General features: G+C 32.6%; 3 protein-coding genes across 3 annotated transcripts; all 3 read left to right on the top strand.

The window, feature by feature from the left end:
- Positions 1–955: 955 nt before the first annotated feature.
- LOC104882313 (uncharacterized) lies at positions 956–4,074 on the top strand. Its single transcript, XM_059734192.1, has 3 exons — positions 956–3,136; positions 3,432–3,661; positions 3,747–4,074. Exons 1-3 carry the CDS (start codon positions 956–958, stop codon positions 4,072–4,074), a joined length of 2,739 nt encoding a protein of 912 aa, XP_059590175.1.
- A 1,463-nt stretch (positions 4,075–5,537) lies between these two features.
- LOC132252839 (uncharacterized) lies at positions 5,538–7,490 on the top strand. The gene is made up of 6 exons (XM_059734191.1): positions 5,538–5,567; positions 5,677–5,940; positions 6,088–6,393; positions 6,476–6,545; positions 6,662–7,083; positions 7,176–7,490. The coding sequence occupies exons 1-6, from the start codon at positions 5,538–5,540 to the stop codon at positions 7,488–7,490; spliced, it is 1,407 nt and encodes a 468-aa protein (XP_059590174.1).
- Positions 7,491–7,525: 35 nt separating this feature from the next.
- On the top strand, positions 7,526–13,143 carry LOC104882314 (uncharacterized). The gene is made up of 8 exons (XM_059734133.1): positions 7,526–7,770; positions 7,879–8,055; positions 8,137–8,241; positions 8,309–8,378; positions 9,783–10,243; positions 10,588–10,945; positions 12,648–12,744; positions 12,934–13,143. Exons 1-5 carry the CDS (start codon positions 7,541–7,543, stop codon positions 9,927–9,929), a joined length of 729 nt encoding a protein of 242 aa, XP_059590116.1. The 5' UTR covers positions 7,526–7,540; the 3' UTR covers positions 9,930–10,243; positions 10,588–10,945; positions 12,648–12,744; positions 12,934–13,143.
- Positions 13,144–15,042: the final 1,899 nt, after the last annotated feature.

Below are 15,042 nucleotides of genomic sequence, written 5' to 3'. Positions count from 1 at the left end.
GCTGAATAATATGCCTTCTCCATTTTGTGTACTTGGAGAACTATAGGGAAATGCTGTCGAAATTTTTCTAAAATGAAACGAAACATAATAGTAGTTGACATGTAGGGATTATGTTTTCCTATATGGGATAGGAACCACCACCTAAACTAGGAAGTTGGAGATGTTAGAATGCATAAGACATGTAGTTTAAGTTGATTTTAGTTTAACAAGATAGAATCATGAGAGTTAATTATGTTTCTTGGTTTAATATTTTGATATATAAATTTATTTTAATTTTACAGAAATATGCATAATAAATGATCTTCGACGATTCGCTATTGAATAAAGACTTGAAAAAGTGTAACATATATTTATTTCTCATTTGTATGGTAGTGCATAAACTAGATAGGATCATAATTCTATAAGAGAACCACATTTTTTACTTTGGTTCAATACCTAATGAAATTAAATGTATTTAATATGATGAAATATCATGAACTAATAGGAATTTTAAATGGATAATTTGTGGCATTACCTACAATGACATGAATTGAATATGACAATTTTTATAATTAACTATCTCACTTTGATATACTTGTAGACAACATGGCTATATTACATGATGAATCCTTTTGATATATGACACAACACTAATGTTAAAATTCCTCATGATTAATTCATTGTGTATTTCAATCATAGAATGGATCGAAGTTAGATGTCTAAAGATAGAATGTCACGGGAGTATGAGGGAGGAGTTGAGTACTTCATTAATTTTGCATTAGAACATTGTCCGAATCAAAGTGGAATTCGTTGTCCTTGTATGCGATGTGGAAACTTAATACATCATACACCTAACAAGATTCGGGAACATAGGTTTTTCAATGGTATTGACCAAAGTTATCATACATGGTATTGGCATGGAGAAGCAGGTCCTACTAGTAGACAACCAACTGAAATGACACAATGTTATGACACGATGGATTGTGGTGACGTTGCTAGTACAGTACAAATGGTTCATGTTATAGATGATGAGTTCATGACTGACCCAATGTCATTTAAAAAATTGCTTGAAGATGCTGAAAAACCTTTGTATCCTGGTTGTATAAAGTTCACAAAGCTTTCTGCATTAGTTAAATTGTACAATGTGAAGGCACGGTATGGGTGGTCAGATAAAAGTTTTTCAGATTTACTCCAAATATTAGGGGATATGCTACCGGTCAACAATGAGATGCCCTTATCCATGTATGAGGCAAAGAAAACATTGAATGCATTAGGGATGGAATACAAAAAGATACATGCATGCCCAAATGATTGCATACTATACAGGAATGAGTTAAATGATGCATCTTTATGTCCTACTTGTGGAACGTCAAGGTGGAAGGTAAACAAAGTTGGGGCAAGAAACACTAAGAGGATTCCTGCAAAAGTGTTGTGGTATTTCCCACCCATCCCTAGGTTTAAGAGGATGTTTCAATCTCCCAAAATAGCCAAAGACCTAAAATGGCATGCAAAAGGTAGAGAAAATGATGGTAAGCTTCGACACCCAGTGGATTCCCCAACATGGCAACTAGTGAACCAAATGTGGCCTGAATTTGCTTCAGATTGTAGGAACCTTAGACTTGCTATTTCAGCAGATGGTATCAATCCTCATAGCTCCATGACCAGTAGGTATAGTTGTTGGCCTGTTCTCACAATAACTTACAACCTTCCCCCTTGGTTATGTATGAAGAGGAAATTCATGATGTTATCTTTGCTAATATCAGGACCACGACAGCCTGGTAAGGATATTGATGTTTATTTGGCACCATTAGTCGATGATTTGAAAGCATTGTGGGAGGTAGGGGTGAAAGCCTATGATGCACATCAACGAGAGTTCTTCACATTAAAGGCTATTTTGTTATGGACGATTAATGATTTCCCTGCATATGGGAACTTGTCTGGTTGCACTGTTAAGGGATATCATGCTTGTCCAATATGTGGTGAAGAAACAAATTCACATTGGCTAAAACATGGGAATAAGAACTCATATACCGGCCATAGAAGGTTTCTTCCATGCAATCATCCATTTAGAAAGCAAAAAAAGGCATTTAATGGTGAACAAGAGTTTAGGTTACCTCCAAAAGAACTTACCGGAGAGGAAATATTTACAAAAGTTGATATGATTCATAACTCATGGGGAAAGAAAAAGAAGGTTAAACAATGTGAATCCTTTGCTAATCCTACAAGTTGCTGGAAAAAGAAGTCTATATTTTTTGAACTTGAATACTGGAAATATTTTTATATCCGACACAACTTGGATGTCATGCATATAGAGAAGAATGTTTGCGAGAGCATCATCGGAACCGTGCTTAACATTCCAGGTAAAACAAAGGATGGAGTAAAGTCTCGACTTGATCTTCTCGAAATGGGCTTAAGGCCTGGCTTAGCACCAACCTTTGGGTTGAAGCGAACTTATCTTCCCCCTGCATGTTATACTCTAAGTAGAAAGGAAAAAAAAATAGTATTGCAGACTTTGGCTGATTTAAAGGTTCCTGAAGGTTATTGTTCAAACTTTAGAAACCTTGTGTCCATGGAAGAGCTAAAGCTTAATGGTCTTAAGTCCCATGATTATCATGCACTTATGCAACAACTACTACCAGTAGCAATAAGATCTGTGTTGCCTAAGCATGTCAGATATGCCATTACAAGATTGTGTTTTTTCTTTAATGCACTTTGTGCAAAAGTGGTGGATGTGTCAAGATTGAATGATTTACAACAGGACATAGTGGTGATTTTGTGCTTGCTAGAGAAGTATTTTCCACCTTCCATCTTTGACATCATGCTTCATTTAACAGTGCATTTGGTAAGAGAGGTTAGATTATGTGGACCAGTGTATATGAGATGGATGTACCCATTTGAAAGGTACATGAAAGTCCTGAAGGGTTATGTTCGAAATCATAATCGTCCAGAAGGGTGTATTGCTGAGTGCTATATCGCTGAGGAAGCCTTAGAGTTTTGTACAGAGTATTTATCGGGCATGGATGCAATTGGAATTCCTTCTAGTATGAAAGATGAATGGAAATGTGGGAAACCATTACTTGGTGGTCGTGCAATAACTATTCATGATTATAAATTGGTGGAGCAAGCACATCATTATGTTCTACAAAATACAACCATTGTATAACCGTTTATTGAGTAAGTGTCATATATATGAATATATGATTTTAAAACTCTAACTAATGTTTATACAAACCATGACTTGCCTATTTTTGCTTGATAGTGAACATATGAAATATTTGAAGACAAAATATCCTCGTCAATCAAAAAGAGTGAAGTGGCTAGAGGATGAACATGTGCGCACATTTAGTCATTGGCTTAGAAAAAAGGTATGAAACTATTCATGCTCCCCTTAAAATTTAATGCTTACAAAATTTAAATTACATTAACTTACATATCATCAATGAACCTTACAGGTTTCAGATGACATAAGCAAGAAAGAACCTATTGAAAAGGAACTTAAGTGGCTTGCACAAGGACCAAGACAACAAGTTCTTACGTACCCTGGATATATCATTCATGGTTGTCGTTACCACATCAAGAACCGTGATGAGGCACGAGTCAACCAAAATAGTGGTGTTAGTATTGTGGCATCGACCATGCAAATTGCAAGTTCCAAAGATAAGAATCCTGTGCTTGGTGACGTGTTTTTATGGGATTATCACAGAGATTTGGGACCTTGATTATAACATGTTTAACATTTGTGTTTTTAAGTGTTATTGGGTTGATAGCAAGAATGGTGTCAAAGTTGATGAGCTTGGTTTTACATTAGTTGATTTGAGCAAGATAGGACATAAATCAGATCCTTTCATTTTGGCAACGCAAGCCCAACAAGTTTTTTATGTAGAAGATCAAGTTGATCCAAGATGGTCTATTGTATTATCAAGGCCAAAAATGGAGTTGTTTGACATAGAAGGTGATGACAACATAGCCGACAATTGTATGGAGCATCACCCATTTGCGAATGAGATGCCTAATATTAAGTCTTTTGATGAAGTTGAAGATTATGATGAAATTTGTATGCGTACTGATTGTGAGGGGATTTGGATTGAAAATTAAGCTTAATACTTTTTTTTGGTTGTGATTGTGATTACTAAGTGTATTATGTGATTTTTGAGTTATTGTTAATATACAATATGATGCTCAACAATGTTATGTTTTTATTTTATTCTTGTCAAATATATTTTTATTATTATATACTTGCTAAGCTATTCTAAATAAATGCAGTTAGCATCATATTTATATATTTTGAATAGTTTGAACTTTCATTTGAGCTTAATTGATATGTAGTTAAATAAATGTTGCTTATATGTTGATATTGTATGTTTAATTTAAGATTAGACAAGATAAAGCCATTACTCACACTTATTTCATATTGATTCAACTTTTAAATAATTTAAGGGGTAATTGCATTGAAGGTTTCTATAGATTTGAATTAAAAACTTTAAATCAAAGTGTTAAACTACGTACTATGCAAAACAAAGCAAAAGGTTTTATGGGAAGATAGATTGAATCCACCAACCCATAATGAACCGGTTTGAAACATTAATAAATAACATATATGAATTAACTATAAACATAATAACAACCTACATTATATGAAGTTGATCTTCGTTAGGAGTCATCTAACAATGGAAAAATATGTTTTAATTGATAGTTGAATATTCTTATTTCCAACTGAAACGGTGTATGAATACCATAAATTTTATTTTCTTGCTCCTTCCTTTGTTTTAGGTCACTTGTTTATGCTAGAGAACAAAACTTTTGAGAGATAATTGATCAAGTTGCAATTTTTGTGTAATTGAATAACATTAGTTTTAAAAAATTCAAATAAAGTTTCATTAATGTGAATTTGGTGGATTTTTGACTTTATGTGAATTTAGAGAAAATCTTCTTCAATTTATTTTACTTCAACGAATGTAGTCTTTGGTTTGTTATTGTTAACTATTAGTGACATTACTCCATCCTCAATATTGTGTAAGTGAAGCCATGTATCCTAGAATCATTAAAGTTAAGGCAACCACATCTCATTACATATGATTAATACTTATATGCTTAATAGTAGGAAAATCAAACACCTTGCAATGCATCCTCAACCCACACTCTTAAGCTTCATTTTATGAGTATTGCATCCTAACTAGAAACATGCATTCCAATTAGGACCTTATAACAGTAGTGACTAAAATAGATGTAATTTAACTAAGCTATAATGGTAGAATGTGTGTGTGTGTGTGTGTGTTTATAAGATAAGTCATGGTAATTTTCTTTAAACTTGATGATATGTTGTTGTTGAGGTTTAGCAATAGATTAGCCTATTAATTTTATGCATATTTCATAATCAACATTTAAGATTAATTTTCATGTATTGCAAAGTTTGTACAACAATTATTTATTCATACTTATGAAATCATTTCGTAACTAATTTCTTTAGATTTAGTTGAGATACATTTTCAAGTGTTGTTTATTATTGCCTAATTCTGAATTATTTGGGAACTTGGGAGAAAAGTGCTACATTTTTACGGATGGCTCCACCAATAAGAGATAAAAAGCAGGTAACTATTAAAATATCATGTTTTACTTTTGAATGTAAGATATATATATATATATATATATGTATGTATGTATTATGAGATTAATCATATTCTTTTGATTGTCATGTAGATGGATGAAAAGGAAGGAAAACAGAAGATTACCTCACCAAAAAGGTTAAGAGGCCCAACTTTAAAACCTGAAATTGCTAAAAAGAGAAGTGAAGGACTGAAAATTGACATTCAATATAATGATGATGGTGAGGGAGTGGGTGAGGGATATGTACAGCTTGTATCATACATGGGTGTGTTAGCACGAACCATGGTGCCAGTTTATCATACTGAATGGAGAGTAGTGCCTGTGGAATTGAAGGAGAAATTATGGGATTGCGTTAAGGCATATAGAAATCTATTGAAATTATTTTTCTATATTTTGTGTAGACTGACATGATTATTAAATAATCAATTTTTTATCAAGTATGTAGTAATCTAATGAAATTATTTTCTTTTATTTTGTGTAAATAATCAAGATCTTATATTTTAGGGTGCATTCTTGGTTGATGAGAATAGCAAAAACAACGTCATATCATCCATTGGGACTAGCTTTAGGTCATTCAGGCACAGATTGACAAAAGAGTATATCCTACCTTATAAGGATAAGCCCGAGTATCTTTTGCAGCCACCAACTGAATATAATTACATTCCAATTGAAGACTGGAGAAAGTTAGTGGCTAATAGGTTGTCAAAAGAGTTTCAAGTTAAATCAAAAAAAGGAAAAGAAAGGAGGGCAAAATACGTTTATATTCATCGAGTGAGTAGGAAAGGATATGCAGGACTTCAAGAAGAATTGGTAAGTTGAATTAGTATATTTTATTTTGTTGGATATTTACTTTTGTAAAGTTTAATTACTTCACTTTTTTGTTTTTTGATAGATGCAAAAGACAGGTTCGAGGAAACCTATTGATAGATGGGTCTTGTGGAAGCTAGCAAGATTCAAAAAAGGTGAATATGATGAAGTTACGAGGCCTGTAGTGGAAAAGATTGTAAGTTGTCAAACCTATACTTAGTTTTAGTCAATTTCATTTGTTTTTTTTATTTATTTAATATGACTTTTGAAGTATCTCATATTTTTTTGGAGGATGAGTTGACAAAGGCTGTTGAGGAAGGGAAGATCACATGTGTTGGCCAAAAGGATATCCTCACTTTAGCATTGGGTACATTAGAGCATCCTGGACGGGTTAGAGGAAAAGGTGGAAAAAAAAAACCCAAACAATTCTTCAACACACCAAAACCCACAAAAACTCTTGAAGAGGAGGAATGTCAAAGGATGTTAATGGAGAAAGTCAAGAGCTTGGAAGAGGAGATCATTGCTTTGAAAGCTGGAAAAAAAGAACCCCTCACACCCCGCTCTGAAGTGAGCAGCACAAACATAAGGAAACAATTGTTGCAACATGAAGAAATAGGAGGGAAGACTCATGATAGTGCTCATGTGGAGAACCTATCAGCACAAGGGACTCGAAAAGCTTCTCCACTAACTCAGGTATATATGCCTTTTTCTAAGTTAAATTTATAAAAACAATATATAAAATAACTATAATGAAAGACTAAGGATTACAAAATATGTTTTTACAGGTTTATAAATGCAAATTAGCTCTTGAAACTGAAGATAACATTGTTGCATATGGAACTTATTTACGAGATTCACAGATTTCCATTGATGGTGCTGATATATTAGTGGTCATCCTTTACCCTCTTCAACCTAATGCACTTCTTCCATTCCCACTTTCTGAAAACATTAGGACAATAAGGGAGGGTGTTGGATATGAGGTTTTGTGGCCTATTGCATTTGTGATAAATGATGATGATGAGGTGAATAACGTTATACCCAAACTTTCAAAGTTGAGTTATATTTTCCTACACTCTTGGTTTCTTTATTTTTCATTTTAATGTCATGCATCTATTTATGTGTTTAGGAGGTTGGCAAGAGGAAGAATAAAATGAAGAAGATACAAGCATCCCCAAAGAAAATCAAATATGAGAATCCTAGAGATGTACAACTGTTTTCTAAAACAGTTTCAGCAATGTTGGAGGGTAAACCGGCACCCAAAGTTGACTTTCCAATCAATGTTTTTGGGATGAAATTTCAAACTTTCCTCTTGACAAGTGAAATGAATGATGTAATTTCTGCAAAAGAGTTGACTATGAATTGCATATGTTTCTATATTTGGTGAGATTTTGTTGTAAATCTTTATGTTACATTCATGATATAAATAAGTTAGAAGCTGTTTTTTTTTTTTTTTGTTAAGTAATTCTAAATTGGGTGATATTTCATTAGGCGGTTGCATGAACATCTGGATGAGACACTACAGGAGAAAATTATATTTATTCATCCAGGAATGGTGTCCAAGGCTGGAACAATAGCCCCACAAATTGAAAAAAGAGCAAGGTTCATTGCTGATCGCCTAATTGACTCTAAATTGGCAGACTTGGTTTTTCTTCCATATAACCCAAGGTAAGTTGTTAATCATAATTGTTTTTAATTTCTTAGCCTTATAAATGCTATTTATCTAAATTATATGTTAATATATTGTAGGTTTCATTGGGTTTTGGCTGTAATTGACCTCAAATCACAAATAGTCTACTATTTAGACTCGCAATTGCAACAGCTATACCAAGATATAAAAGATATTGTGAACATGTAAGCCTACCATAATTTTAGTTTTCATATCTCAAAACGAACACTAATGTAATCTTATTTTTTGTAGGGGGTTTCGAATTTTTGTATCTCAAAAGAAGAAAGGATCTAAAAAAGAGCTCAAGTGGATGGTTGTTGAGGTTACATTTTTTTTTTCTCCTAAACTTTTTAAAGACTTACCTACATTTAAGTTGCTTTCTTGAATGAAAATTTACTTGATTTTTGAAATGTAAAGATTCTATATGGCTTTCTCTCACATGAATATATACCTATATATATATATATATATATATATATATATATATATGAATTTTCTTAGTTTATAATTGTTTTTGTTATTATTTCCTATTTCTAACTTGAGTTGAGAAGGATACCATATATGTTTGTTTCACTACCTTACAAAAATATAATCTAAAATGCTATGAATACAATGTACTCATATGTCCATTATTCCACTATTAATTAATGAAGTAGTACTAAAAAAGAACAAACCCATTTTTTCATGTGATTGAAAGATTTATGATCCATTTTTACCTTTTACAATTAATATTTCAAGAAATAGTAATAGAAACTAGAAGAAAAATAGTAAAATTTTTGTTAAATTAAAATGCATGACTAGAAGACTTTTTTCAATTGTATTATGATGTGGAAGATCAAACCTTAGAAAATTCAAGCATAAAAAAATTAATATATACATAATTAGTCAATTTGAAATGTTGGTCATAGGAAGAACAATTATTAAATTTTGATCACTATATCCATAGCATTTACAATCCTTTAGAACAATTTAGATGTGTGTGTGGGTAAGGAAGCAATGGGGATCCTTTAGATTGCTTTGATCATGTTACTTAGGTGTGAGTTGTTCTTTATATCTTTCTTTTAACCTTAGTATGTCTTATATACATCCTATATTTAGTTTAGATGTTTCTTGTAAGGCACAACCTCTCTCTCTCTCTCTTTAATCAAAACTCTTTACTCTTTTATCCATCTTCAATCAAATTGTTCATATGTAAAACATTTATTCCTTATAATTACTAATTGCATTTCTCTTCTATAATGTCAATCTATGAGATGTAAAATGAGGTTAATACTACATATTTCGAAATATATTATCGATAATTGCTCTTGAAGCTTGATTGATTTACCTTAATGAAGTCTTCAAAGTCATGATCTTTTCTAAGGGATATTCTCACATAGACAAAAGTTAACTATTATATTTTTTTAAAGTTAATCACTATTCTTAATAAATATAATTAATCATTACCTTTATCTATTCATTTTTTTTTTCTCCATATTTCACATAGACATGTTATTGTACATTCTTATATTTTACCTAATTTAACCCTCCAAGTTGTAAACATGGGAGCTTAAGGTATTATGCTAGACATGTATTGAGTATAATTTAGGTGCAAATTTTACTTGAAACTAACATTATGTCATTCATTATTTTTTTAAATTTAAAATGTGAATGATGAAAAAATTGACCAAATTTATATGATGTCATATTTGATTGTGAAATTTTGTTGCTATAATTTTGCTCATAGGGGCCCAAACAGTTGGATGGTGTCATGTGCGGATATTTTGTCATGCGATACATGCGAGACATAATTGCAAATAGAAGTCTCTTAACATCTCAGGTTTATCTGCCTATGTATTTTCATAAGTACATGAGAACTTATACATATATTTAATGTTTCACAATAACATATTTTCTCTTGTCATATATTTTAGTTTGAAGGAAAAAAACCTATTCACGAGCTGAGTTAGATGAAGTGAGATCTGAATGGGTCTCATTTTTGAGCACTCTTATCTTAGACCAAGTATAGTGGGTATGTTAATTTATAATTTTTTAATAAAATTTCAGACATAAATTTCAATTAATGTTGCATCTTTTCTCTTTGCAAGGTTTCGGGTGACATTTGCAGTTGTTGCAATTTTGAGATGACAAGATCATATGTAAGATCTTATTGTCATGCATAGATGCTGAAGTTTTGGATACTTTTGGGTACATACCTATATCTTTTAAAAGATACATTTGATGAAAGTACTAATTCATGTTTTTTTTTTTTATTATGTATGTTTGTTGGATTCTTTTCGTATAAATTTTGGTACATGTTAATATCATTTTAGTAAAATTTCAAATATAGACTTAAAGTAATGTTGTTTTTTTTTTTACTTGCAAGAGGTTGGGTGACATTTGTAGCACTTGCAATTTTTAGAGTATAAAATCATGTATAAATTCTTGTTATGAATAAAAAATGATACATAATCTATCTAAAGCAGATTTTACTTGGCTGTCTTAGTAATGCTACAAAATGAGTTTAACCTTGCCTTTTGTTAATCTTGCAGGTTCATAGAAATGTTATCCAACATAAAGGAAAGTGCCACTCTTCCTCTCCATTGAAATGGTGTTCACCATGGAAGGAAATCTCCTCTCATCAATTAGTTTTTGGTTTGCCAATGCCATAACAAGTTAAGGTTAGCTCTTTGCTAGTGATTAAATTTGAGATTTCAAAATTTTCAAAGATCGTATCAACCTGAATTTGGTTTAGGAGTTGAATGTCTTAGTCCTACATGGTATGCATTTTAAATAACACATCTTGTCTTTCATTTCACATCCATGGATTTGAGGTTGTAAACATGTTATCAAAATCTAAAGCTGCAGTCCTAGAAGTTGTCCCAAACAACAAAGGGCACTCACAACCAAGTAAGTTGAAGAATAATCTTTCAATGCATTTCTCTTTGGTTATTAATGTGTTGTAGTACAAATTAAGGTCATAAGATAAGTACATTGTGAATTTTGTATATACAAACAATGGTCTTTGCTGATCTGATAAGATGTCTTATTTGTTGCACACCATCATGTTATTACTACAGATCATTCTTCTTCTCTGTTATAATAAAATAGGATCTCTTTCAAAGATGGAAAGGTCAATTCACCTCAAAACTTTCTTGCTAGTACCCACTTCGAGGTTGTTCATAAAAATCAAATGACTCTCTTCAATCCCCCATTTGTATATGGTTTTCTCACCTTTTGGACTTCAACTGCTTCTCAAGTGCCATCTTCTAAGTCATATATCAAGCAATCTAAATCAGGAACATACCTTGATTCCTTCATATGCCCAATCAAATTTTCCAGAACTTGATATATCCCCTCTATTTTGGGGCCCACCTCATCCCCAACAACAAAACTATAGACATGATTTCCTATCTCGACCCAGCTCCTACCAGTCTCCTTCTTATTTCCCATTCTTTTCATCAACTTTCTTAGTCTTACAAACTCCCCCACTTACCATCAGTTGCATATATATTTGATAGCATCACATAAGTCCCTGCCATATTAGGCCTCAGATCCAATATCCTATGAGCAGCTAATTTTCTGGAATTGGGAAACCTGTGTGCTTTACAAGCTCCAAGAAATGGCCCCCAAACGCACTCATCAGGCTTGAATGGCATGCTCTCTATGAGTTCATAAGCTTCCTCAACTTTCCCAGCAAGTCCTAGCAAATCCACTTCACACCCATAAATCTCCTAGTCTGGACTAATGTTATAATCACCCACCATTAATTTAAAATATCTCAAGCCTTCATCTACAAGTCCAGCATGACTGCAAGCACTAAGAATGCCCATAAACAAGACTCAGTCAGGCTTAATATCTGACCTGACCATTTTGTCAAACAATTCAACAACCTCTTCTCCATACCCATGAGTCTCATACCCAATCATCATGGTAGTCCAAGAAACCAAATCTCTACGAGACATACCCCCAAAAACTTGGTGCGAATTAGCAATATTTCCACATTTGGAATACATGTCTATAAGGGCATTAGACAAGGCCAAATTCCCATCAAGGCCTCTTCGAATAATCCTCCCATGAATCTGTTGTCCACAATTCAAAAATGCTAAGGTCACGCAGGCAGCCATAATGCTAGTAAATGTGAAGCTAACTAAGATAAGAAGAAATAACATGTAGGTTAAATCACTCAAAGAGGGTATATCTGAAGTCTCAGAAGAATTTGACACTGGTCGGATAAATTTTATACTTAAACTGAATATAGAATGTCTACCCACCTGGTTTGAGTGAAGATCTAATGTCCCTAAAAGAGAAAGTGCCCCAATCTCTGCTGGTAGCAAAGACTATGTTTTGGACTATTTGATAATAGTATAAGATCATGTATACTTGCTGGGTTGTTTGTGGATACATTTTGATATATTTAGGATACATATTTATATCTTTTTAATGAACTTTCAAACACAAATATAAAATAATGTTGTTTTTTTTTTCATACTTGCAAAAGATTATGTGACATGTTTAATATACATTGGATGTAGATTTTTTTTCATTGAATTTTTAATAAACTTTAAAAAATAAATATAAAATAATGTTACTTTTTTCTTTCTTGCCAAAGGTTAGGTGACATTTGCAGTGCTGCAGTTTTTAGAGGAGAAGATCACGCATAAATTTTTGTTATCATGTACAGCTACTTGATATTTGGTTATTTTTGGGTAAATATCTATTCTTTTTTCATATATATTTGACAAGATAACAAGATTTTATATAGTTGTTAGGTTGTTTGGGAATATATTTGGATACATGTTTATATCCTTTTATTAATCTTTCAAATATAAACATATATATCCTTTTATTAATCTTTCAAATATAAACATATACTGATTTTTTTTTCTTACTTGCAGAAGATTTGGTGGCATTTGCAGCAATTACAGCACTTTTGAAGGCACAAGATCATGGCTACATTATATTTATCATGTATAACTATTGGATTTTTGGGTACATATTTGCCTTTTTTTGGATGTATGTGAGATAATATAAGATTATGCAAGGATATTAAGGTTTTTTTTTTTTTTTGTCAATATATTTGCCTACATGTTCATATTTTTTTTAAAGTATATTTTATACATTCATGTACTTTATATATATATATATATATATAGACACACACACAATAGGTTCAATTTTGATGCAGATTATTTGGGCAACAGGTTAGGTTGTTGACATGTTCCATATGCAACCTTGATATGAAATAAAACAATTTCCTTTATATGAATAAAGAAATCTTGACATAAAAGAAATTGTATTCCTTGACATAAGAATAAAAGAACCTTAACATATTAAAATTTCAACTTTGAAAAAAAAAAATAACAAAAAACATCCTTGACATATGTGTAAATTAAATTTAAAAGCATATAAAACAACATTGACATATATCATACTTAAGCTTAACATATATTGAATATAATCTTGACAAAACAATGAGTTAACCTTCACATATGTTTAACCTAACCTTGACTAAAGTGGAAGAAACGTTTTAACATATGTCATATTAATAAGATTCCTACATTAATAGAAATAAGGTTTACTTAACATATGCATATGTCAAGCTAGCTTTTATCATTTCTTGACACTGGCATAGACGACATATGTGAATACTGATCTACCTTAACAGATATACCTTATCTTGACGATGAAAAACTGTCAATGAAGACCTTTTTTCTTGTAGTGTATCTCTAAATCCAGAGTTGAGCGACTTGTGTCCGATGGAATTTTGGATTCACTTGACTTTTCAGATTTTGATATTTGTGTTGAGTGTATTAAAGGAAAACAGACCAAAACAAAGAAATTAGGTGCCAATAGAGCTACAGACGTCTTAGAATTAATTCATACAAATATCTGTGGACCATACCCTACGGCATCTTGGAATGGTCAACAGTACTTTATAACATTCATAGACGACTATTCAAGATATGACTACCTATTTCTTATACATGAGAAATCACAATCATTGGACGTGTTCAAAACATTTAAAGCAGAAGTTGAGTTACAACTCGACAAAAGAATAAAGAGCGTCAGATCTGACCGTGGTGGTGAATACTATGATAGATATGACGGATCAGGTGAACAACGTCCAGGACCATTTTCTAAATACCTAGAGGAATGTGGGATCGTCCCTCAATACACCATGCTAGGATCACCTAGCATGAATGGTGTAGCAGAAAGACGAAACCGAACTCTTAAGGACATGGTAAGGAGTATGATTAGTCATTCTACTTTACCCGAAAAACTCTGGGGTGAAGCACTCAAAACGGCAGCTTATATCCTGAATCGGGTGCCAACTAAAGCGGCTGCTAAAACGCCTTATGAGCTTTGGACGGGTCGAAAGCCCAGTTTAAAGCATTTTCATATTTGGGGATGTCCAGCTGAAGCGAGACCTTATAAGCCTCATGAAAAGAAATTGGACTCTGAAACAGTTAGCAGCTACTTTATTGGCTATGCAGAGCGATCAAGGGGTTTTAAATTTTATGATCCTGCTATAAGGTCAATTTTTGAGACGGGAACTGCAACATTTTTTGAGGATGTTGAGTTTGGGGGGAGAAATCAGGCTAGGAATATTGTCTTTGAGGAGGAAGAGGGATCTACTATTGTTTTTGATAATGTACAGGTTTCACTACCTATCATTGATCAAGAAGTAAATTTGGATCCTCAACCAACAGACAATATTGTTCAACCCTTAATTGCAAATGAGGACATTGCTCCTGAAGAACAAACTCAACAACCTCAAGAAAATATGCCATTAAGGAGATATACTAGAGAGAGGAGAGATGCAATTTCGGACGATTATATCGTATATCTCCAGGAACGTGAGGTAGAAAGTGGAATGATGGAAGATGATCCAATCAACTTCCAGCAAGCCATGAAAAGTTCCAACTCTCAGAAATGGATTGAAGCCATGAATGAAGAGTACAAATCTATGCAAGACAATAAAGTTTGGGAACTTGTCCCATTAC

Source organism: Vitis vinifera, chromosome 17, assembly GCF_030704535.1.
Source record: "Vitis vinifera cultivar Pinot Noir 40024 chromosome 17, ASM3070453v1".
Taxonomy (NCBI): Eukaryota; Viridiplantae; Streptophyta; class Magnoliopsida; order Vitales; family Vitaceae; genus Vitis; species Vitis vinifera.
The sequence above is the reverse complement of the archived record's forward strand: the minus strand, read 5'-3'. Positions and strand labels throughout refer to the sequence as shown.